A 24,461-nucleotide genomic window follows, 5' to 3' on the forward strand; every position below is an offset into this window, starting at 1 on the left:
GGTGTACCCCCTCCTCTCGCTGGAAGACAGCTGGGATAGGATCCAGCACCCCCCTTTGCGACCCTCATGAGGAAAAGCGGTAGAAAATGAATGAATGAATATGCCGTATATAGAAATATGCCACAAGGGGGCGCTTCTGCAATGTTTTGATCACCTTATTTAATACTGCATGGGTGTGAGCATATATTAACTCTATTCCAGATACACACATCTGTGTGTCGGCTTTGAAAAAATATAAAAACACAGAAACACACACACACTTATGACAGATAATTACCTGTTTCCGTACTGCAGAATTTCTCCGTCCACTACGAGAGCGAGCGAGCAAGAGAGAGAGAGAGAGAGAGAGCAGTCTGTCATTAAGCCTCCAGAGTGATCCTATTTATAAGCACCCAACTCTGGTAACACTTTATTTTACACACGGACACATATGTCGAGAATATCTTTAAACAGCGAGAAGGCAAATAATAGGCCTGAGTGCCAAGAAATGGAGTTTGAAACCCGACTATGGCGTATGGAGCCGTGATTGTGTTGGTGTTTTTGTGTGTTTTTCATGCACTTCCTTTACTGGTCTCACGTACCTGGCAAGGCAACAGTCAGTCTTCTGACCTAAAAGTGTGGGGGGGAGAAACAGGACATGGCCGGGGGGTCAGAGAGTAAGTCGGTTAAAGTCGAGTCCAAATGTGAGACAGGAGGACACAAACGCTTTTCCTGCTCAGCTGCGGAAATACTGACATTTCCTGAGGAAGAACCCCCCCCCTATTCCCCCTTCCACGCCGGTACATCTGCAGCCACATATGGTCGCTGTGACCTCCCCATATAGTACGTGTCTAAGAAGGTATGAAGGACACTCACTCTCTCCTATGGTCTTCTGAATGAGGTCATGCTTGGCCTCCAGCTTGGTGATCAGGTTCCTACCTTCAAGAAATTCCTTCAGCTTCTACAAAAAAGTTCAGGTTCCACATAGAATCAGTAAATCCCACCCCCACTCTTGCTGTGACCTGCCACTGACCGTGAAGTAGAACTGTTCCGTTTCCTGTTGGTTAGCACGCCTCTTGGCGAGGCTTGGCTTGCTCAGGTAGGATTCACTGAAAGTGGACTTGACAGACTCCATGCTGTTGCTGTGGTGGAAGCACTCGGACACGTCATAATCCTCCACGGTCACCATGTCCTGTATGGTGGACAGAGTGGCCTCCATGGTCTTCTTCACCTGATGAGGAACAGGAAGAATGAAGCGACGACTCGGATCCTCATCGAGTATAAATAAAGGGCGTGGCCAAACCTCTTCGTTCTCTATCTTTAGCGTGGAGAGACGGGACTGGAGCTGCTGACACCTCTGGAGAAGCTCACCTTCTAGTGGCTGCTGAGCGCACACCACTCCCATCTGCATCGCCACAAAGTATGTTAGTTATTTGACGTCATTATAAAGTTACAAAGTACAGAAATAGTACATAAAGTTGACATATGAAGGGGAATACTACTATACATATTTACATAGAATATTATAGGTTAATATAATTATGGTATTTACAAGGTTACAGGTTACACATTCACAGTAGCCACGTTTACATTTAATATTTTATAATTAAACTCGGTACATGTTTTACGTAGATATATATTTTGTTTTCTAATAAAAAATATAAAATTTTATATAAAATACAAATTAATATATAATATATATAATATAATATAAATTATAATGAATATATAAAATATAATATTTTAATCATTAAATAATTAATAAGATTCTGTTCCACAGGTGGCGGTAATGCACACAAAAGCTGCTTGCCAACTGCTAATAAAAATTATAAAATTTAATATAAAAAATATATATATAATATATATAATATAAATTATAATTAATAATTAACATAAAATATAACACAAAAGCTGCTTGCCAACCGCTAATAAAAAATTATAAAATTTAATATATATATAATATAATATAAATTCTAATTCATAATTAACATATAAAATATAACACAAAAGCTGCTTGCCAACCGCTAATAAAAAATTATAAAATGTAATATAAATATATATATATAATATATAATATAATATAAATTATAATTAATAATTAACATATAAAATATAACACGAAAGCTGCTTGCCAACCGCTAATAAATTTTTTAAAATAAAATTTAATATATATATATATATAATATAAATTATAATTAATAATGAATATATAAAATATAATATTTGAATCATTAAATAATTAATAAGATTCTGTTCCACAGGTAATGCACACGAAAGCTGCTTGCCAACCGCCAATAAACAACAGAAGAAGAAAAACACCACGAAGAAGAACGCACCCTGACAACTTTCCGTTTGAGCGGCTACAAGATACCTCAATCGGATTGGGGAAAGGAATATTCCACCCTCCGTGAATCCGACTATATATTCATTCGGATTGGCACTTTTCTTTGGGAATGAGGTGTAAACAAATGTTACATTCTTTCTGTTTCAGCAAATAAACCGAATGCAATTGGAATATTTGGGTCCATGTATCTGTGACTAGTGTTCCATCCAAAACAACATATTACCGTGTCTCCCATATGCGACTGGAAGTCAAAGCGAGCTGGAGGGCAGAATACGTTGTTGTAGGTCTCCATCAGCTTCTGTTTGTCCCCATTGGGCTCCAGGCTCTCTGCCGCCCCTTCTAGGGTCTCCAAACCGGTGTGCTTGGACGTCTCCACGTTCTGTTCTGCAGACAAGTAGGTCCTCAAGGCGCGGTGAAGGCTGGCGTGGTAGCCCAGGTCACAGCACTGCACACGCAAAGAAATACGCATAGTTTGATTGAAGATACGTATTATTATATTATATATTATATTATTTATTATATATTATTATTGTTATTTTATTATGATATGATATTTTTTTGCCTTGTGCGACTTATACTCCGGAGCTCCGACTTATACTCTTATAGTCCAGAAAATACTTATAAAATATATACTAATATACTATATAATATACTATATACTTATAAAATATATACTAATATATAATAAATACTTACTTAATAATTTTATTAGAACTAAATTTACAACAGAAACAACCCCAATGTACAGTACTCCACAGCATTACTCAACCTATTGAGAGGTTTTTTTTTCTTCCTTAATGTTCTGAATTTATCACATTCATCAAAATAATGCTTCACATGTGTGCTTCTGGGCTGCACGGTGGCCGAGTTCGATTCCACCTTCGGGCATCTCTGTGTGGAGTTTTCCAAAAAATGCTAGGTTAATTAGCGACTCCAAATTGTCCATAGGTATGAATGTGAGTGTGAATGGTTGTTTGTCTATATGTGCCCTGTGATTGGCTGGCCACCAGTCCGGGGTGTAGGAGACAGCTGGGATAGGCTCCAGCACGGCCGCGACCCTCGTGAGAATAAGTGGTAGAAAATGAATGAATGAATGTGTGCTTCTTTAGACAGAAAACTTGCTTAGATGGACTCAACAGCGCCTCTGCTGGTTGCAGCGCAATAACGCACTGCATTTTGCCTCCGCCGCATGTTTTCAAAAAACATGCAAATTCCAAAAAAACCTGCTGTCCACCGAAACAGCAAAGTAATGTTTTCATACTCACGTCAATAATGTCGGCGAGGTCATGGATGTAATATTTGAAGACGCAGCTATTGGTGGCCTCAAGAGCGAGCAGGTATTCGTTCCTGGCCTTGATGGCCTTCAGCTTGTTCTCCGTGTACTTGGCTTGTCTCTGATGGAACGGAGCACAGAAGATGATGGGACAATGAGGTGAAGAACAAGGGACGGATGCATAGCATGTCGCTGTTGACAGTTCGGTCATAAATGTTCCATGAGAAACACTCACTAACATGTTGACTTCTCACCTTCTCCTTCATCTTTTCGATTTTTTTGACACTGGAGCGGCGGATGGGTTTGTCGTCAGCCTTGATGCTGGCGAGCGTGTCTGGCGAGCGCGGTGTCTGGCGATCGTCTTGGCGACTGGAGCGCCCCATCTGTTTCTCCTCCTGCTTCTCCGCCTCCTTGAGCTTGGACTCTGCATTGATGCTGTCGGTGTTGTACATGTGGTACGTCTTCATCACCTGGGAACAGTAGGAATTGTCGGAAAACATGACTGACACGGTTGTTTTTTTTCCACAGCTCATAAGTGTGCCTTTGGGAAAATGATGGAGAATTCCACTTTTTTCTTTTTTTGTGCGAAAGGAGTCACAAACTGGTTCTACTCTACTTTGGACACGGTGGTCAAACACATGAAAGTGCTGAATCAAGCTTGCTCAGCCCTAGTTGCACCACAGCCATCATTACACCATTCCGCTCCCAACTCCCCGGTTTTAGTCACCGCTTTGTTTATGAGAGCGCATATGCACGTCATTTAAAGCAGATTTATTTATAAGTTACAAACTAGAACTGGTGACATGAGGTAAAGCTAAACACAGAACGTGCGTCACCACGGACACATGTGGAAGTAAGTAGACTTTGTGATGCTCCTGACAGCGTGAGACAACCATTTATGTAACAAATAAATAAATAAAAAGTGTGAACAGAACAGTTGAAGGCCATTCTAATGTCATCTAAGGGTTTGCAGACCACAAGTCAAGTAGATCTGCAACAGAATGAATCATGGATGATTTGTGTTGTCTGTGTTATGTCCAACATTGTCATGGACAGACACTACTGCAGTTTTCCAGTACTTAAGTGGTTGGTGTTTTTTTTTTTTAACCCCGCATAAAAATATCACCATTGAAATCTGCATTTGGTAATGGTAATGGTTGCATCCCATAATGAGTTCCCAGTTCCACATGTCCAAAAGAAGTAGGAAAAAGCAAAGCTTATTAAATCCTACCCCTCCATCTGGTACTTTTACAATCAGTAACTGTTACATTTGTTCACTTCCTGCTTTCCAAATGTAATTTAATAAATAAAGTAATGTAATTTAATTTAAAAAAATTAATTTAATTAAAAAAAAAATGTAATTTAATTTAAAAAATGTAATGTAATTAAATTACATTTTTTATGTAATTTAATTTAAAAAATGTAATTTAATTTAATTTAAAAAATGTAATTTAATTTAATTAAGAAATTTAATTTAATAAAAAAAATAATTTAATTTAAAAAATGTAATTTAATTAAAAAAATAATTTAATAAAAAAATGTAATTTAATTTTAAAAAAAGTTTAATTTATTTCAATTTAATTTTAAAAATGTAATTTAATTTAATTTTTAAAAAAGTTAAAAAATTTAATTTAATTTAATTTAATTTAATTTAATTTAATTTAATTTAATTTAATTTCTGTTTCTGTCCCGTACCAAAGTACGGGAAAAGTACGGGGTGATATGAGCATCCAATGCCATAATGGGTACCATAGTAAGTGTCAATATAGTGATATATATAGCACATCATGACTGGTTCAAGACTCTTCATCCTTGTATTTAGCAAACATCAACTGCTTTTATTGTTTCTTGAATTGGCTCATCGTTGTGCATTGTTTGATTTCCTTACTCAATCCATTCCATAGTTTTTTATTCCACATACTGCATTTACTTCCTTGACTTACACTTTTAAAAATCATCATCTTTGTAATGCGACAGAAGTGCTTTGTCTTACCGAATAGAGCTCATTGAGAACTTTCATCAAGTCCTCTTGCAGCTGCACGCCAACCTCTTTGCTCTGGAGAGACAGATTAGAATGAGTTAATCACCGTGAACAAGCAGCTTATTGACAATTAGTTGCAGCGTCATTAATGGGGGTGCCTTAGGATAGTAGAGTATTGGACAATTTGATCCAGGAGTGTGATTCAACCATCAATCTCACAGGCGAACTCTAAAATAGTCATGTGATCCAGATTGTACCATTCTGACTACACGAGGGGTGGCCACGGGTGCTGCTGAGCCTATTTATTTACGCATCAGGTTTTCAAAAAAAAAAAAAACAAACGCATTTATTAAAAACTGAAAAATGAATAAACTTTGCTTTGGTTCCGATTTTCTACAAGAAAAGCTCTGATAAAACATTCCACTGTTCTCAAATATCTTACTTTTTATTTTTCTACACAAAATAAGATGAAAAATAAATAAACAAATCAAGAATAAAGAAAATCAATCAATCAGTAATAAATAAATATAATAATAATAATAAAACGTCAAATAATTAAAAATTAAGAAACCACATATAGTTGGTGGGTAGACAAATTTTTTTCAGATTAAAATGAACAAAGCATTATTAGAGCCCTGTAGACATGACAAAACACGACTATAGTCACATTTATACTTATAACATATTGCGCAACTGCAGGGTCTTGAGACACATGCTAACTCGCAAACGAGAGAGCTAGCGACCTAAACGGTAGCCTTCAAGTTATTTCCTTTAAACTTAAATCGCCAAAAAATTACCACTTCCACATGGTTAGGGAGGATAACTATTAACAGTTATTTAACCTTTAACATGAACATGAATCAAACGTAATAATTTTTTCTGGGTACATGATACCATACATATCAAACTTTACATTAAACTTTCATATCAAGGCGGGGGCCTCAAACTAGTGTCCTGCGGGCCACATTTGGCCCACGGGCCGCATGTTTGAGACCCCTGATTTAAATCCTTAGTCAAAGTCAGCCCTAGTCATTAGCAAGACTACATACAGCAATTTTGCATTGTTTGTCCCGTAAACTAGCAAACCAACTCCGGCGTGATGTTAAGCAACGGTCTCATCAGTCAGGACAGGCGATCGAGCATGGAGGGACTGACGGGTATAACGAGTAAGGCGGCAGTGGACTTGATGGATATGATGCAAGGAAACGAGGCCGGTCAATGGAAAGCTGAGAGGGAGGATCCCGAGTGACTGATGACTGGTTGCACGAGACGGATAAACCGACATGGCTTCTTTGATTAACACTGTCAGAGTGATATGAACTATTACTGATATTACCACAATAATATATTCAATATTGATTGTTTTTATTATGGGAGGAGTGTACTTTTGATATATAATATTTGCATGCTTTGATACAAAGAGCAACTCAGGAATCGGTTAGTAGAAAAATAAGATGCATAGAGGCTAAACGTTTGTCTAGGAATACGGGAAAAACAAACTGGGAAGATTACTTTGAATAACAGACAAAAGGTCAGAATGAGGATGAGTGGGATGAATGCTTGTGGAGAAAGATGGCGACAGAAAGGAGGATTTACGATGCCGCAGCAAAAAAAAAAAAAAAAAACTGATGTAACGGGATAAGTGAGGTTGCCACGCCCGCCGGTCAGACTAAAACAATCTAAAAGCAATCAGCAATGGTTTGAGCCATCCTATCCATCAACTGGGAATCTTGACCTCTGAACCTCTAGTCAGGCCTACGCTCATCTGTCTGGCTCCACAAGACTGGAACAGAAAACGGGTAAGACAATAACGAGGGTGCTTCATTAGGCCACGTGTCCTGCTGCTTCATACTCTTTGACTCGGGAGTTGCTTCACTAACAGCATCTTTCTTACGACTGACATGAACCACAAGATGGAATCAAACAGAAACTCAGTCATCATTTAGATATGATTGCATAAAGTCTATGATCATAACTAGAGCATTAAGATGGTCTCTGGTTCTATTGGGTATTAAGAGGAGCAATGTAGCAAATGTTATATCGTCTTGATGGATGGAAGAATCTGTTTCCGAATGTTCTGAACTCCTATTTCCATGCCGGTGTTGCATTGAGTGAGGAGTCGAAAATGAATCCAACTTCTATGTAATATTGGTAATGGTAATAGTAATGATTTTATTTCATTTGAACGTCCATCAGATTCCAATTGAGTGCATCCCATAATCAGTTCCCAGTTCCACATGTCCAAAAGGAGTAGGCTTATTAAATCCTACCCTTGCATCTGTTACATTTGTTCACCTCCTGCCTTTGTTATTTTTTTATTTAATTAATTAATTAAAATGTATTAAAATTTATTTTTAATAATTTTTAATTTATTTTAATTTTATTTAATTTGTTTTTATTTTTCTTTATTTTTGTCACGTACCAAAGTACAAGGTGATATGGCCATACAATGACATAATGGGTACCATAGTAACTGTCAATATGACTGGTTAAATTAATTTAATTAAAAAAATAATTAAAAAATTAATTAAATTTAAAAAAATGTAAGTTAATTTTTTTTTTATTAAATTAATTGTTACTTTTTTTGCCGTGGGTTGCTGACTCCTGCTCTAGTTAAAGAGGTGTATAAATGGAAAAAAATGGGAACTGCTCCATTACCTTGAATACACACCAACCTTTCTTTACTAGACTGGTGACATTCTTTTACTAGGCTCGGTCCTTTAAACCCGAGTCCTCTTTGATTCTTAACTCAAATTCCCATCTGGGCAAAAATATGGCGGCGTTTGTTTGGCTCAAATCACTGAGCCTGAAGTGGATTTTAAAAGTGCAATTTCAAATGTTGTCACCTTAAACCTGGAAAGATTAAGGCTGTCTAAAATGAAACTAATTCTGTACAAGTGATATGAGAACACAGACTAGTGTTCATAAACATACTGAACCTTGTTTCTAGTAAAATACAGACAGGGCAATGCACTTCCCTTTTTCCATAAATGTCAATATAGACAAACAACCATTCACACTCACATTCATACCTATGGATGTTCTGGAATCGCTAATTAACCTAGCATGTTTTTGGAATGTGGGAGGAAACCGGAGTACCCGGAGAAAACCTATACATGCACGGGGAGAACAGTCTCCTAGCTCTGTGGCCTGTGCGCTAACCACTCAAACACCGTGCAGCAAAGAGTTCTTTTGTGACTTAAAATCAATAATTTGAGCTTTAGGTTCTTATCGGCATCGTTTTTTTTTTCCGTGTGTGATGACGTCGTTCCATTTAGCAACAAACTTGCTAGCTCAGTTATTACGTCTGCAGTCGGTGTCTTCCCTCCATTGGTCATGATTTTGGAGTATTTTGCTGATATGTAATGTTTAAATAAAATAAATACGGCATGTCAATATGTATTGGATATTGCAGTATTTGTGTTTATTTGTTAAATTTATGTGGTGGCAATTCTAATGTGTTCATTCATTACACAACATGCGACGTCTCTGCCTCCTTTATCCAGATTTGCACCAAAATGTATTGCATTCTTTACCAGGAACTACTTTATTTTTGTAGTTAGAGCATAGAAAACCTATTCTAAATATTTGTAAACATTATTAGAGCTTAGCACGCAGGCGTCACAGCTAGGAGACCCGAGTTCAATTCCACCTTAGACCATTTTCTGTGTGGAGTTTGCATGTTCTACCCGTGCATGAGCGGGTTTTCTCCGGGTACTCCCACATTCCAAAAAAAAAAAAAAAAATGCTAGGTTAATTAGCGACTCCAAATTGTCCATAGGTATGAATGTGAGTGTGAATGGTTGTTTGTCTATATGTGCCCTGTGATTGGCTGGCCACCAGTCCCGGTCCCTCCAGCGTATTAAGGTGCAATGTATGTTACTACAGATGATGTATGAGAGCCTTGCCTTTTTGAAGAGGCGTCCCGAGTCTTCACTAATCTGCGCAAAACGAGGAATGATGTTGTTGAGGTAGAGGTCGGACAGTGTGGCGTGGTCTCGGCTCTCCCTCTTCACCTGAAGCAACAACAGGTTCCAGCAGTTCACTGGCGACAGGATGCTCTGCTCCTTCCTGTACGGCGGCGTGACAAGGACGGGAAAAAGAGTGTTAAGGCGTAATCAAGAATAAAAGCGCATTAAGCTGCTTTAATCTTTTTTTTTTTTTTTTTTTTAATTCCCCTTTTCATCCTGTTAACCGATGCACAATACCGCTTGTTAAAGTTGGAAACAAGTTCATGGCAAAGCATGCTGTTTTTCATCAAGATGAAACCAGCATTGGAATAACAGGCATGGAAGGAGAGAACGCCCAGACAGATTTCTACAGAAAACAGCCACCCCCCTGGCTCTCCCCCCCCCCCCCCCCCACACACACACACACACATTGGGCTAGTAAGCCAACCCAAACAGGGGATTCAGCCAGGGTACAAAACCCAGCAGGAAGTGGTGAGGCTCCCCCAAAAAGCACAGCTGTTAGAGAGAAGAAAGGAATAATGAGATGACAAAAAAAGAGTCGGAAGCTGCTCTTAAAGAGTGAATGTTGCACTCCCCTTCATTGAGGCCATTTGTGTGACGGTAAGACATGAATCAACAAAATTAGACACTCTTTTAGATATGATTGCATAAAGTCTATGATCATAACTAGAGCATTAAGATGGTCTCTGGTTCTATTGGGTATTAAGAAGAGCAATGTAGCAAATGTTATATCGTCTCAATGGATGGAAGAATCTGTTTCTGAATGTTCTGAACTCCTATTTCCATGCCGGTGTCGTATTGAGCGAGGAGTCGAAAATGGATCCAACTTCTACGTCATATTGGTAATGGTAATATAGTAATGATTTTATTTCATTTGAACGTCCATCAGATTACAATTGAATGCATCACATAATCAGTTCCCAGTTCCACATGTCCAAAAGGAGTAGGAAGAAGCAAAGCTTATTAAATCCTACCCCTGCATCTGTTACATTTGTTCACCTCCTGCCTTTGTTATTTTTTTATTTAATAATTAATTAAAATTCATAAAAAAATTTTAATAATTTTTTATTTATTTTAATTTTATTTAATTTGTTTTTATTTTTCTTAATTTTTTATTTTTGTCACGTACCAAAGTACAAGGTGATATGGCCATACAATGACATAATGGGTACCATAGTAACTGTCAATATGACTGGTTAAATTAATTTAATCAAAAAAAAAAATTAAAAAAATTAATAAAATTAAAAAAAAATGTAATTTAATTTTTTTTAATTAAATTAATTTTTAATTTATTTTTTGTCACGTACCGAAGTAGGAGGTGATATGAGCATCCAATGCCATAATGGGTACCATAGTAAGTGTCAATATAGTGATATATATAGCACATCATGACTGGTTCAAGACTCTTCATCCTTGTATTTAGCAAACATCAACTGCTTGTATTGTTTCTTGAATTGGCTCATCGTTGTGCATTGTTTGATTTCCTTACTCAATCCATTCCATAGTTTGATTCCGCATACTGAAATGCTATGGCTTTTTTAACGTTTCAGTATTTTTCTTGGTTAGACTGCAAACTAGTTGAGTCCGAATCAACAGCGCCTCTGCTGGTAACGATCAATAACACCCAATCAATCAGAAAAGATGGCAAACTAGCCAAGAATGAATTAACAGTGACTCAGCTGGTTCCCATCACTTACACTCAATCAATCACACAATCAATTCACAATAGAGCTCAAGTGTGTGTTTTTTTTTTTTTTTTTTTTTAACTAGCAGTCTGAGAATAGGAAAAAATGGCCCCAACACTTTACGTTCCACTTCACTGAACATCCAGGTTAAATGATTTCTTTGTTGCCGGTTTCAAGGATTTTTTTTCAATACTCCTTGAACGCCACTTGTGCAGCTGCACGGAAGTAGACCTTTGCCAGCACATAACCGCTTCTGCAAAATTCAGGACCTTTTTTTTTTTTTTTTTTCCCAGATCGACTACGTAGCTTCAAGATAAATAGCCTACCATAAAAGTAGCCTGCATTAAATGAATTACATGGAGTTGAATGGAAACTGAATAAGTTGCGTGGAATTGTGCAGCATCATACTGACAATTGTATCTTTAAGTTAAGTAATACAATTATTGAATGCATATCACATATTGTTAAATAACTAAAGTGACAAAGCGGCATTATCTTTTCCATAAATGTTCCTTATAATCATGATCTTATTTAAGTGTTTCACAGAACTAATATAGGTTTCACTTCATGAACATTAATACAAAAACATCATTATGTGATCCAGATCCATCTCTGAATCAAATCATCTTGGCTGGAGGCCCGTCTTATCCATGTCCACTACGGGTTATGGATGATCCACGGATAATCTAGTCAGTAAAATGGATTATGAGTGTAAGCGGATGACTGAGACCCTTTGTGTGTTAAGAGGAGCATTAACTGGGCAGAAGATGCAAATGGCAGCGAGGCATTTCTAATGACTGACAAACAGAAGCAGGGGGTCATCGCGAGCGCAGGGTCAGACGGACAGAAGAAGTCATTGAGGGTGGAGATGTTGTCCAGGGGGGGTTAAGTGTGAGTCATATAGACGATGATGTGATTGGATGGTACTGGGAGTCGCTGACCATGTGATGAAATATGTGCTGTAATGTGATGTCAGGAAGAAGATTGCGGGCTAAAAGCTATTTTTTTTTTTACTCTATTATGATGTTCTTCCACATGTAAACTAATCAAGTCAATGACTGTTGACTTTCTAGAAAAGCTTAGAAAGCAAGTACAGTGAAATCTCGATTTTTCTCATTAATCTGTTCCAAAAGGTGAAACAAAAACCAGCAGAAATCCAAAAAAAAAATCAAACAAATCCCTTCCAAAATTACATTATATAGAGAATAATTTACAAAATTAATTACAAATTAAATGGATCAATGAACACCTAACATCACTTTTAAGACTAATTAAGACCGAGTGGTCGGGCGGGGGGGGGACAGAAGAGCCATGCGGACGCTGTTTTATTCTAGTCTGTTCCAATGTTAACCTTAAAAAATGACTTATCGTATCAAAACTAGCGTTTCCAAAAGCTACTCTACATTTTTAAATACATTTTATTTGACTTCACATTGTAACATTCATTCATTTTCTATACTGATAGTCACAGGCGTGCTGGAGCCTATCCCAGCTGTCTTTAGGCGAGGTACACACTGCATTGGTCGCCAGCCAATCACATTAAGTCATCTATTAGTCACTTTTATTGCTGGTATATATAAGTGCGCCTGTGAGGCGTCTTTGTCTTAAACTACACACTCTCAGATACTTGTCTTCTTGCACACTTGTGCAGCGTTTTTCTGTCCTTGTTAGACCCGGTTTGTGCTGCTCTCTGAAGGGAGTAGTTAACAGCATGGTAAGAGATTTTAGTTTAGATCAGGGGTCTCAAACACGCGGCCCGCCGGCCAAATGTGGCCCGCAGGACACCAGTTTGAGGCCCCCGCCTTGATATGAAAGTTTAATGTAAAGTTTGATATGGATGCTGTATGGTATCATGTACCCAGAAAAAAAATATTACGTTTGATTAATGTTCATGTTAAAGGTTAAATAACTGTTAATAGTTATCCTCCCTATCCGTGTGGAAGTGGTAAGTTTCTGGCTATTTAAGTTTAAAGGAAATAACTTGAAGGCTACCGTTTAGGTCGCTAGCTCTCTAGTTTGCGAGTTAGCATGTGTCTCAAGACCCTGCAGTTGTGCAAAATATGTTGTAAATAAAAAGAGTATAAATGTGACTATAGTCGTGTTTTGAAAAAAATAATTTGTCTACCCACCAACTATATGTGGTTTCTTAAGTTATTATTTGCCGTTTTATTATTATTATTATATTTATTTATTACTGATTGATTTATTTTCTTTATTCTTGATTTGTTTATTTATTTTTCATCTTATTTTGTGCAGAAAAATAAAAATTAAGATATTTTATATATGTTTTATCAGAGCTTTTATTGTAGAAAATGGAACCAAAGCACTGAAAAAGTTTTTTTTCTGTTTTTAATAAATGCGTTTTTTTTTTGTTTTTTGTTTTTTTGTTTTTTGCCTTGCCCAGACCCTAGCTCCAGTGGCCCCCAGGTAAATTGAGTTTGAGACCCCTGGTTTAGATTTTTACATGGGTTTTCTAATAATCTATTAGCCTTATAAAATGATGAAGTTGGTTTAGCAGCCATACCAGGAGATTGATGCAGATGACTGACAGTTGTTGATAGTAGGCCTCTATGCAAAAATGTACATCCTTCTTTGAAAATAAACTGATTAATTCTAATTGTTTGTAAAATGGATAAAAATGTTTGTGAAAACAAAAAAAATTGTAGTGTATACTTTAAATAGCAGCATTTATAAGGACAAAGGGTCAATTCCAGATGCAGCTCCATAGACACTTGACCACCCTTTTCTGTCTGCTCACTTTCCGGTGCTTCTAACTTCACCAATTACGCAACCCCCCCAGCAGCTTCCTCTATTTGCTCAACCGACTGTCCACCCTGCTCCCATGTGACAACCTGAACCCACTCCAGATCACCATGGCACTGTCGGGCCCTGGGTCATCACAACGTAAACAGAACAGAAATGTCATTGGCGTCTTTTGGAAGATCACATGGTGCGCTTTCGTGGGCCGTCGCGAGTCAGGTGACGGCAGTGAGTCACATTAGAGGGAAATGCTAAACGGTCGTTTACAGTCAGGATCAAAGAACATAACATTAGCTGGAGCGTTGCTTCTGGCTTTTTTTTTTTTTTTTTTTTTTAACGACTTCAACCGGATGACTCTTATGTGACCACATGTGAATACATAAATGGGCCACATCGATGGTTGCGATACATCTAAGCTTAACATGAGTACTTTCTGAAGAATCAAAATATGGACAGATTAATTAAATTGCAATAATTGCATGTAAAATCAATCCTAAATATATTCATTTATAATAGTATATGAATTGTGTTTCTCAACACAAATAATTCAAGGGCAGTTCTTTGCAGGTTTCACGCCCACGATCCATTAAGCTAACGAGCAGGAATTCTGAAAGCTTTTTAGAAATTGATTCTGAACAGCTGGCAAGAACAACTTGAAATAAACGACTAAAAGAGATGTCGTTTTGGCAACGCTACTGACTGGGAAGTCATTTCTTTTTTTTTTTTTTCTCCCCCTAATAAGACCAAGCTCTTATCCAAATCAATTGGCAGAAACTCGCAACCGCAGTTTGTCACTGGAATGAGCAATCCGATGTGATTAAATCATTAACAAAAATTCACTGTGATCATTTTATTTTTTATTAGTACCGATGCTGAGGATGCATTCTTCTACATGTGCATCATCTCTCGGGATGTATGGGAAATATCATTTCAAGGCCAAAATCCAGGAGTAACCTGAATGCAATCAATAGCCACGTTTACATACCATGACTTTTTCTCTTTCCGAATAAAATCTTTCTGAATGACCTTTCCGAAAACAATGGTATACATGGAAAGGAATATTCCAATCTCTTGTCTACATGCGCCGCTATAATCCAACAGAATAGTCAATGAGGCATGCCCAGTAAAACGTAAACATCACCATCACGTGATACCGATTTCCCTGAGTTTTTTTTCCACTTGTTGGAAAAACTCCGTGTTGCCAGTTTTTCGTTCATCCAGTTTATAAATTACAGTAAAGTCTCGTTATATCGATATCGGTTCAAACGAATTAGTACTTATTACGATACTATTTTCATTTCCCGGCACATTTCTAGTCTTTTATGATATAATTAGCTCCGTTAGTACGATACACGGTTATTATGATAATCCGGTTACTACGATGCCCTTTTCATCTCCCGCCAGCCAATTTGGTCTGCTTATATCGATACAAAAGCAGCTTATATCGAAATCTTTGCTTAAGGATTTCAATACCAAAAAAGAACACGGCGAACGGCTGCTTCCAGTCAACTTTATTTTTCACACTTCCACCACCAGAGTGCAGCACACACAGCGGAAAACACCCGTCCCTCGCGCCTACCCCTCCGGGTGGCAACACCTTCCCTATCGATAGTTCCGGTGTGAATTATGTCCCGGTAACCGGTAATCACTACAGCGTAAGTTTATTTTTATTTACTGTAGTACAAAATGTATTGTAGTACAAAAGCATGCTAGATACGCAATCCATGAACTCAAGGAGAAAATTACATGCCGTATCAAAGATCCGCCCACTTTTAATGCAGTTCGGCGCAGGATCGGATATATGGATAGTCCGGTTATATCGGTATTTTTTCCGACTCCCGAGAATATCGATATAACGAGACTTTACTGTAGTTTGGATCAAAAATTTCTTTTTGCAGCAGTCCAGTGCCGACTGCTCGCCTCCATTTTTAAAACTGAAGAACATCTCGAGCTGCTCCGAACATGCGCTGAAAGAACGCACCCGGGATCAATTTAAACAGGAAAAGATCAAATTCATTCATTCATTCATTTTCTACCGCTTTTTCCTCACGAGGCTCGTGGGGGGTGCTGGAGCCTATCCCAGCTGTCTTCGGGCGAGAGGCGGGATACACCCCGGACTGGTCGCCAGCCAATCACAGGGCCCATATAGACAAACAACCATTCACACTCACATTCATACCTATGGACAATTTAGAGTGGCTAATTAAGTTAGCATGTTTTTTTGGAATGTGGGAGGAAACCGGAGTACCCGGAGAAAACCCACGCATGCACGGGGAAAACATGCAAACTCCACACAGAGATAGCCGAGGGTGGAATTGAACCCTGGGTCTTCTAGCTGTGAGGTCTGCGCGCTAACCACCTGTTTTATGTAGATATATTTTTTTCTTTTTTTTAATAAAACTGGACTTGTGAATGGCGTATAGGAGTGTTTAGATTCTGTTCCACAGATGGCGCTAATGCACATGAAAGCTGCTTGCCAACCGCTAATAAACAACAGAAGAAGAGCGGGTACAAGATACCTCAATCGGATTGGGGAAAGGAATATTCCACCCCCGGGAATCCGATTATATATTCATATTCGGATTGGCACTTTTCTTTGGGAATGAGGTGTATACTTTCCGTTTGAGCAAATAAACCGAATTCAGTTGGAATATTTGGGTCCATGTAAACGCGGATATTGACATTATTTCTAATAAGATGTGGAAAACAGGCATTGAACCTGCCAGTAACAACACACATAAATGTCTTATTAAAATATTATTCTGTTTTTATGATTGGGAAGGACAGAATAGCATGATGTGTCTTTGTTTGTTTCCTTGCTAATTGTTGGTTTCGCCGCAAGAGTGACCTCATCCTATCTAAGGAGGTTTATTAGGAGGACAGTCGGAGTAAGTGACTGACTATGCTATGACAGGATTATGTCCAAATCTAGCAAGAGAAAAACAAATAATCCAGGATCCAATATTTGTAGCATAGAAATGTATTATACTAATACGGTTTTTCACGTACAGTAAACCTCGGATATATCGGATTCAATTGTTCCCACTGGTTTTGTCCGATATAAGCGTATACCGGAAAATGTCCGTTTTACTCATATATCGGATTTATATCCGGTATATGCGTAAATCGGATTTTATCCGTTATAAAAAGGCACTTTCCTTGACTATGCGAATTTCCGATATATCCGAGGTTTACTGTATAAGACAAAATTGGGGTGCAGTTTATTCTTGAAATATCAATAACTTTTTAGCATATGAACAGAAGTTCCTCTGCAGCTTATGGCAAATATTTTCAACTCCCAAGCTTCTGACTCTCCGTTTGTGCTGCCCAGTGTGAGAAGGGGATTTTCAGCGTGAAACTGGATAAAGAACTCAAAAGGAGATCCTTTTGCAGGCATACACAAGAGAGAGAAAAAGGGGCCCCTCCTGGATATGCTTGACCGTACCAGATGTGGTGAGGAGGCGGGGGGGGGGGGGCATACGACACACTTGCCGGTTTGTCCATATTGACAACTGAATGCAAATTTTAAAAATATATCCTATACTGCGTTCCCTCTGAATTCAGAGTAGCTGTTGCCATGAGTTAAGTAAGGACTGCAGCTTAGTAACGCCGAGCCCGGGATAATTATTCAGCGTGACGGCAGGCTTGAGCGACAAATTGCGGAGACATCGCCATGTGACTCATCTGCCAGGCAGCCAAAGGGCACGCACAATACGGTTATACCCTGCAGCAGTCAGTAGTTTGCCAATACCAGCGGTCCCTAAGGACTCAATAGACGTATATAGAACACACACACAGAGCTTAGTTAAAAAAAAAAAAAACATGCACACACTTAGCCAGAAAATAGCTGAAATTCCAACATGGCACCCGGACGGAGCAAAAGCAGCGAGCACATGGAGAATGTAGAAATATCAGCCATTCAGTAGAACCATAATCTGGAGCTTTACTGGAAGTAGTAAGACTCAAGTGTGATTATTTAATTTGAGGTATTATAACCCTCCTCCTTGTATTAGGGTTGGCACCCCTTCAATTTTAATGTATAAAAAGAATCACATAACATTTGTTTATTGCATCAAGGCTTTTTGACTTTGTCAATAAACTCTATTACAACAAAATAAAACCAAAAAAATAATTTTTACTACATTTTAAAACGGTTTGGTTGAAATTACGACTACTGTATTGTTAGGGTCAGTTTCAACCCGGTTATAATAATATGATTATAAAGCAATATTTTTTTATTTCAGTTTATACTAAAAAACAATAACTTTTTCTACCTTTTTTTGACATTAATATGTATGGGTCAAAATTCACCCCAACACCATAGATCAGGGGTCTCAAACTCAATTTACTTGGGGGCCACTGGAGCTAGGGTCTGGGTGAGACTGGGCCACATCAGGTTTTCCCAAAAAAAAACCAAAAAAAAAACAAAAAACAATTTATTAAAAACTGAAAAATATACAAACTTTTTCAGTGCTTTGGTTCCGATTTTCTACAATAAAAGCTCTGATAAAACATTCCACTGTTCTCAAATATCTTAATTTTTATTTTTCTGCACAAAATAAGATGAAAAATAAACAAATCAAGAATAAAGAAAATCAAATTGGTGTCCTATGGTGCGGGCCGCATGTTTGAGACCCCTGCCATAGATGTTTCTTTTGTGAGTAATACTAAAATGAGAAAATAAATAAAACTAATTGATTTAAGAGATATGTTCTATATCCCTCAGTAATAGCCAAATAACAAAATAATTCAATTTATTAATATGATGCTTTTGAGGTTCATTTTTGGAAATTGAAATAGAAGGGTATAAGCGAAAAAAAAGGCCTAAATGCCTACACCAAAAGTATTAAAACCAACATTTTAATAGATGAGGAAACCTAAGAAGGTAACCAAGACATGAGAAGCAAATTTGATGGTAACTTATTTCTTTTTATTGTATTTTATAGCTGATTTAATACATGGGTCAAAACCCACCCGTTAACATAAGAGATGATACCAGAAATCGAACACAAGAGGAAGGTTAAAGAATATTTTCTTTTTTCTCTCACATACTTTTATTTTTCTATCTCACTGAAAAAAATACCATAACATTGATGTTTTTTTTTTGTTTTTTTTTCGGGAGTTAATAATAGGGAATGGAAAAGGAAACGTCTGCAATTCTTTTCACTAAATGTTTTTTTTTCCAATCTTGCTATTATTTTTCAGGAGGACACAAAGTCATCTGTGATATTTAGACACAGAAAGTGTGTAGAGTGTGTTCCTGTGTGTCATACTTCATAAGGTGGTCCTTGGTACTGCGCGTCTTGGTGAGGAAGCGCTCGGCCAGCTTCTCCATGTTGCGGCTGTAGTCCATCTCGATCTCCGCCTTCTTTCTGAAGAAGTCCTGCAGGTCCTGCAGCAGCTGCACCCTGAGCTCGCACTGTTGGTCCAGACATTTGAGCTGCTCCACCAGCTGGGCACGGATCTCTGTTGAGGTGGGAAGAAACGAGTTTGGTGAACACGGTATCTTCATTGGAAGTTCGCTGAGGTTGTAGAATTAGAAAGTCCGGTCATACAAAACATGACCAGATCCATGAACACCCACTCAGGCTACAGGAATGTTCACACTGCAGGTCAAATCTGGTTTGTACCTCCATGTGAACGGTCAAGTTGCATATTTCCAATATATCCGTCATCATAAGTCAGGCTTTATGGTGCAAGACTTGGAAAAAAGGTGTTAGTGAAGGTTACTTGATGACTCTAAATGGTCCATAGGTATGAATGGGAGTGGGAATATTTGTCTATACTGTAATGTAATGGTAATGGTAATGGTTTTATTTCATTTGAACATGCATCAGATTACAATTGAATGCATCCCATAATCACTTCCCAGTTCCACATGTCCAAAAGGAGTAGGAAGAAGCAAAGCTTATTAAATCCTACCCCTCTATCTGGTACTTTTACAATCAGTAACTGTTACATTTGTTCACTTCCTGCTTTCCTAAAAAAATAATTTAATTTTTTTTTATTTAATTTAAATTTTGTATTAAAATTTTTAACAAATTTAAGAAAAAAAAATAATAATTGAAATTTGTATTTTTTTTATTTAATATTTAACTTTTTAACTTCCTGCTTTCCATAATACAGTTTAACAGGTGATATGACCATACAAAGACATAATGGGTACCATAGTAAGTGTCAATATAGTGATATATATAGCACATCATAAATTTTTAAATGTTTTTAACATTTAAAAATGTTTTTAAAATGTTTTTAAAATGTTTTTAAAAGTTTTTAAAATTTTTTTAAATGTTTAAAATGTTTTAAAAAATTTTTTACAAAATATTTTTTTACATTTTAAATTTTTTGTCCCGTACCAAAGTACAAGGTGATATGAGAAGTATTGGATGAAATTTTTAAGTATTTTTAGGACATGGGAGTGGGAATATTTCTCTATACTGTAATGTGCCCTGTGATTGACTGGCGACCAGTCCAGGGTGTACCCGGCTGGTGTAGGATCCAGCATACACGCGGCGCTAGTGAGTATAAGTGGCATAGAAGATGGATAGATGGACATTAAGTGTGTTTCCACAAAGTATTAGCTCAAAGTATTACCCAGGGAATGAGATCAGTAGTGTCGCACATACTGCAGCGATATTTACGTCTGTCAAATGCATGTCACTTTTTGGACATGGTCGCATTTTTGGGGGTCAAAGATCCCAATTTGGCATCATATCTATAGTGTGAATGTAGTCTTTTGTAGCACTTTTGTTAGAATCCCAACACCCTTATGCGGATTTATACCACGTATCCATATAAACCTAATGTCTTCCACATATATATGTACATCTCCAGAGGCAGCCAATTATCACAGTTTATCACTTTTCACCCCCCCGCCTCCCACCCTCTTTGCTTCCGCACTGCTCTCAGTCTGGTCTCAAATTAATAGACTCCACTCAGACACATTCAATCACAATGAATAAAGAAAAAAAAAAAAAAAAACCCTCCTCTGGAGGATCGTGTGTATTACAGGAAGCATTCGCCACGTGCACACTCACATGCACAAACACATTAATGACAAATGGATCAGTGCCGACAGCTGACGGATTAATGTTACGGTCTCATAGCGGCCTGTCAATGCTGTATGTGTGTATATGTGTGTATCTGTGTGTATATGTGTGTGTATGTATGTGTGTGTCCTACCTTTACAACGTTGACCGTAGAGGAGGCAAAGTGCTTTGCCCTCCATCCTGATTTCGTATCGGCAATAAGTTCCCCCGACACACACATACACCGTCCCGTACGTACAGGGAGCAGAGAGCGCCCCGTTTGTTGAGCCAACAGCGTCTGTTGATACTGCCTTTGTGCTTTTACGGCTGAGAGTGCACTTCTCATTACCACAAAGAGAAGTGGAATCTCTAAATATGTCCGCCCCCCCCCTTGTTTCAATATGTCTCACGCCGTCAGAAAAAGACCCAAAAGTCTTATGCCGGTAGCGATGCGCCTCTCACACTAAACATACACACAGACTACGCCGCAGCTAATGACCTGTTGTGGGTATTTGCTTTGACAACATGTGTTACCGTCCTCCGCTTATGTAATGGTGTGTGGTTGTGGCATATTTGTGAGCAATGTGCACAACGCCGTCAATGATGGGGATGGAGTCTGTCTCCCGCCTCCTGAGGCTGTGACACAAAACCACAAAGTGGCAGCCTTGTAATTAGCTGTCACAGGACGACAACGATGCATACCACAGACAAACGGTGACATCGGTGACACACAATTAAAGGAGAGCTGTGACACTTGCGCAATATGTAGTAAAAATAAAAGGAAATAAGGAAATAAAAATTGAACTGTGTGCGTCCACGTCTGGCTCCAAGAAGCACTGTATTGTATCCATTTGTCCAATATAACAAATATGGTATTGGTTTTATTTCATTTGAACATGCATCAGATTACAATTGAATGCATCCCATAATCAGTTCCCAGTTCCACATGTCCAAAAGGAGTAGGAAGAAGCAAAGCTTATTAAATCCTACCCCTCCATCTGGTACTTTTACAATCAGTAATCAGTAACAGTTACATTTGTTCACTTCCTGCTTTCCTAAAAAAAAATTTTTTTTTATTTAATTTAAAAAATGTATTATTATTTTTAAAATAATAATTTAATTTAATTTTAAATTATTAATATATACATATATATTAATTTTTTTTAATTTTTAACTTCCTGCTTTCCATAATACAGTTAAATTTTTTTTCTTCAATAATTTATTTTTTTTCAATATATATTTTTTCAATAATAAGGTGATATGAGCACCCAATGACATAACGGGTACCATAGTAAGTGTCAATATAGTGATATACAGTAAAGTCTCGTTATATCGATATTCCTTCGGAAAAAAATACCGATATAACCGGACTATCCATATATCCGATCCTGCGCCGAACTGCATTAAAAGGTGGGCGGATCTTTGATATGGCATGTAATTTTCTCCTTGAGTTCATGGATTGCGTATCTAGCATGCTTTTGTACTACAATACATTTTGTACTACAGTAAATAAAAATAAACTTACGCTGTAGTGATTACCGGTTACCGGGACATAATTCACCCTGGAACATAATTCACCCCGGAACTAGGTGTTGCCACCTGGAGGGCTAGGCGCGAGGGACGGGTGTTTTCCGCTGTGTGTGCTGCACTCTGGTGGTGGAAGTGTGAAAAATAAAGTTGACTGGAAGCAGCCGTTCGCTGTGTTCTTTTTTGGTATTGAAATCCTTAAGCAAAGATTGATTTAAGCTGCTTTTGTATCGATATAAGCAGACCAAATTGGCTGGCGGGAGATGAAAAGGGCATCCTAGTAACCGGATTATCATAATAACCGTGTATCGTACTAACGGAGCTAATTATATCATAAAAGACTAGAAATGTGCCGGGAAATGAAAATAGTATCGTAATAAGTAGTAATTCGTTTTAACCGATATCGATATAACAAGACTTTACTGTATATAGCACATCATGACTGGTTCAAGACTCTTCATCCTTGTATTTAGCAAACATCAACTGCTTGTATTGTTTCTTGAATTGGCTCATCGTTGTGCATTGTTTGATTTCCTTACTCAATCCATTCCATAGTTTGATTCCACATACTGAAATGCTATGGCTTTTTAACGTAGTCCTAGCATAGAAGTGTTTCAAATGTACTTCTTCCCTGAGATCATATTTCTCCTCTCTTGTAGAGAAGTATTGGATGACATTTTTAGGTAATTGGTTATTTTTAGCCTTAGGCATTATTTTAGCTGTTTGAAAATTAACTATATCAGCAAGTATTTGTGATTTTACAAATAAGGAGTTAGTATGTTCTCGTAGGCGGCATTATGAATTATCCTTACTGACCTTTTTTGCAGTACATTTAGCGAGTGAAGATTGCTTTTATATAGTTATTAGCCCATATTTCCACACAATAAGTTAAATATGGTAGAACCGGAGAGCAATAAAGAGTGTGGAGTGATTTCTTATTGAGAACAAATTTTGCTTAGTTCAATACTGAAATATTTCTGGCCACCTTAAATATCACATAAGACTGGAACATTAAGGAGCAGGGTTGGAGAAAAACCAAACAAGAACATTTATAGCTCCCAGGTCTGTAGCTGACTCAACGATATGTATTTATTTTTATGATTATTATTATTATTATTTTTTTTTTACAAAACTGTGTTCCATTGAAGTGGTGGGCCTTCATTACTTCAAATCCAACCATGAGTACTTCAACAAACAAGTGATGAAGATGATATTTTGTCATGTTTGTTGGTAAGATATAACCCCTTGGAACAACATATTACTGTCATAACATCATTTTCCATAAAAGAAGACCTTGCATCTTTTGTACTGGATTCAAATGGATTGTGTAAGTGGCCGTGGCAGTAGTATTAAGTATAGTAACAGGGCTAAATTCCATCAAAATTCTGAAACACATTGTGATAAATGTTTCCAACAGCACACTCCATTTACAAAGTACATGGCTCTGTGACTCAACCATAATGAACCCTGTGCTCCTTACACTAGCCATTGTTGTTCCTGGCTGCTTAGCTGAATTTCCTTCAGTAATAAAAAGTCAAGCCCTTAGAAGCTGTTAGAGTCGGTCCAAAAAAAAAAAAAAAAGACACCATCGAGGTGACTGGTGCAGGTCGATCTGGTCCCTCTGTAATGGTCATCATCTCCTCAGCCAGAAAGAAGTGGGATGTGAAGTGGAATGTATCGCCTCCACCCCCCTCCAGAAAGCCCAGTCACTTTTTCCAGACAGATGAGAGCAGGTCTTGCACTGAATCTGGGATTATACTTCACTGGTGCTCGACTATGTCGCTTTAAAGCTCAAAATCCTAGCGACTGTTCCTTTCGCCATGACACAGTTCTACATGGTCTTTTTGCTTTGTATGGCCAAACATCTGCCCTCCTTCACATGACCTACGACCCTTTACTGAATGTTATCTTTG

General features: G+C 37.7%; 1 protein-coding gene across 2 annotated transcripts in view; it reads right to left on the minus strand.

Moving 5' to 3' along the window:
- srgap2 (SLIT-ROBO Rho GTPase activating protein 2) overlaps positions 1–24,461 on the minus strand; it is a 70,164-nt gene that overhangs the window by 13,091 nt on the left and 32,612 nt on the right. For both annotated transcript variants that reach the window (XM_058055621.2, XM_058055620.2), the window contains exons 2-12: positions 19,267–19,459; positions 9,486–9,648; positions 5,590–5,652; positions 3,851–4,066; positions 3,589–3,717; positions 2,547–2,768; positions 1,283–1,384; positions 1,013–1,210; positions 856–940; positions 582–609; positions 278–308 (exon numbers count right to left, since the gene is read on the minus strand). In XM_058055621.2, the coding sequence (XP_057911604.2) occupies positions 278–308; positions 582–609; positions 856–940; positions 1,013–1,210; positions 1,283–1,384; positions 2,547–2,768; positions 3,589–3,717; positions 3,851–4,066; positions 5,590–5,652; positions 9,486–9,648; positions 19,267–19,459 (1,430 nt within the window). The remainder of the gene's footprint in view (positions 1–277; positions 309–581; positions 610–855; positions 941–1,012; positions 1,211–1,282; positions 1,385–2,546; positions 2,769–3,588; positions 3,718–3,850; positions 4,067–5,589; positions 5,653–9,485; positions 9,649–19,266; positions 19,460–24,461) is intronic.

Source organism: Doryrhamphus excisus, linkage group LG18 (assembly GCF_037039965.1).
Source record: "Doryrhamphus excisus strain RoL-2023G ecotype Guam linkage group LG18, RoL_Dexc_Guam_v1.1, whole genome shotgun sequence".
NCBI lineage: Eukaryota > Metazoa > Chordata > Actinopteri > Syngnathiformes > Syngnathidae > Doryrhamphus > Doryrhamphus excisus.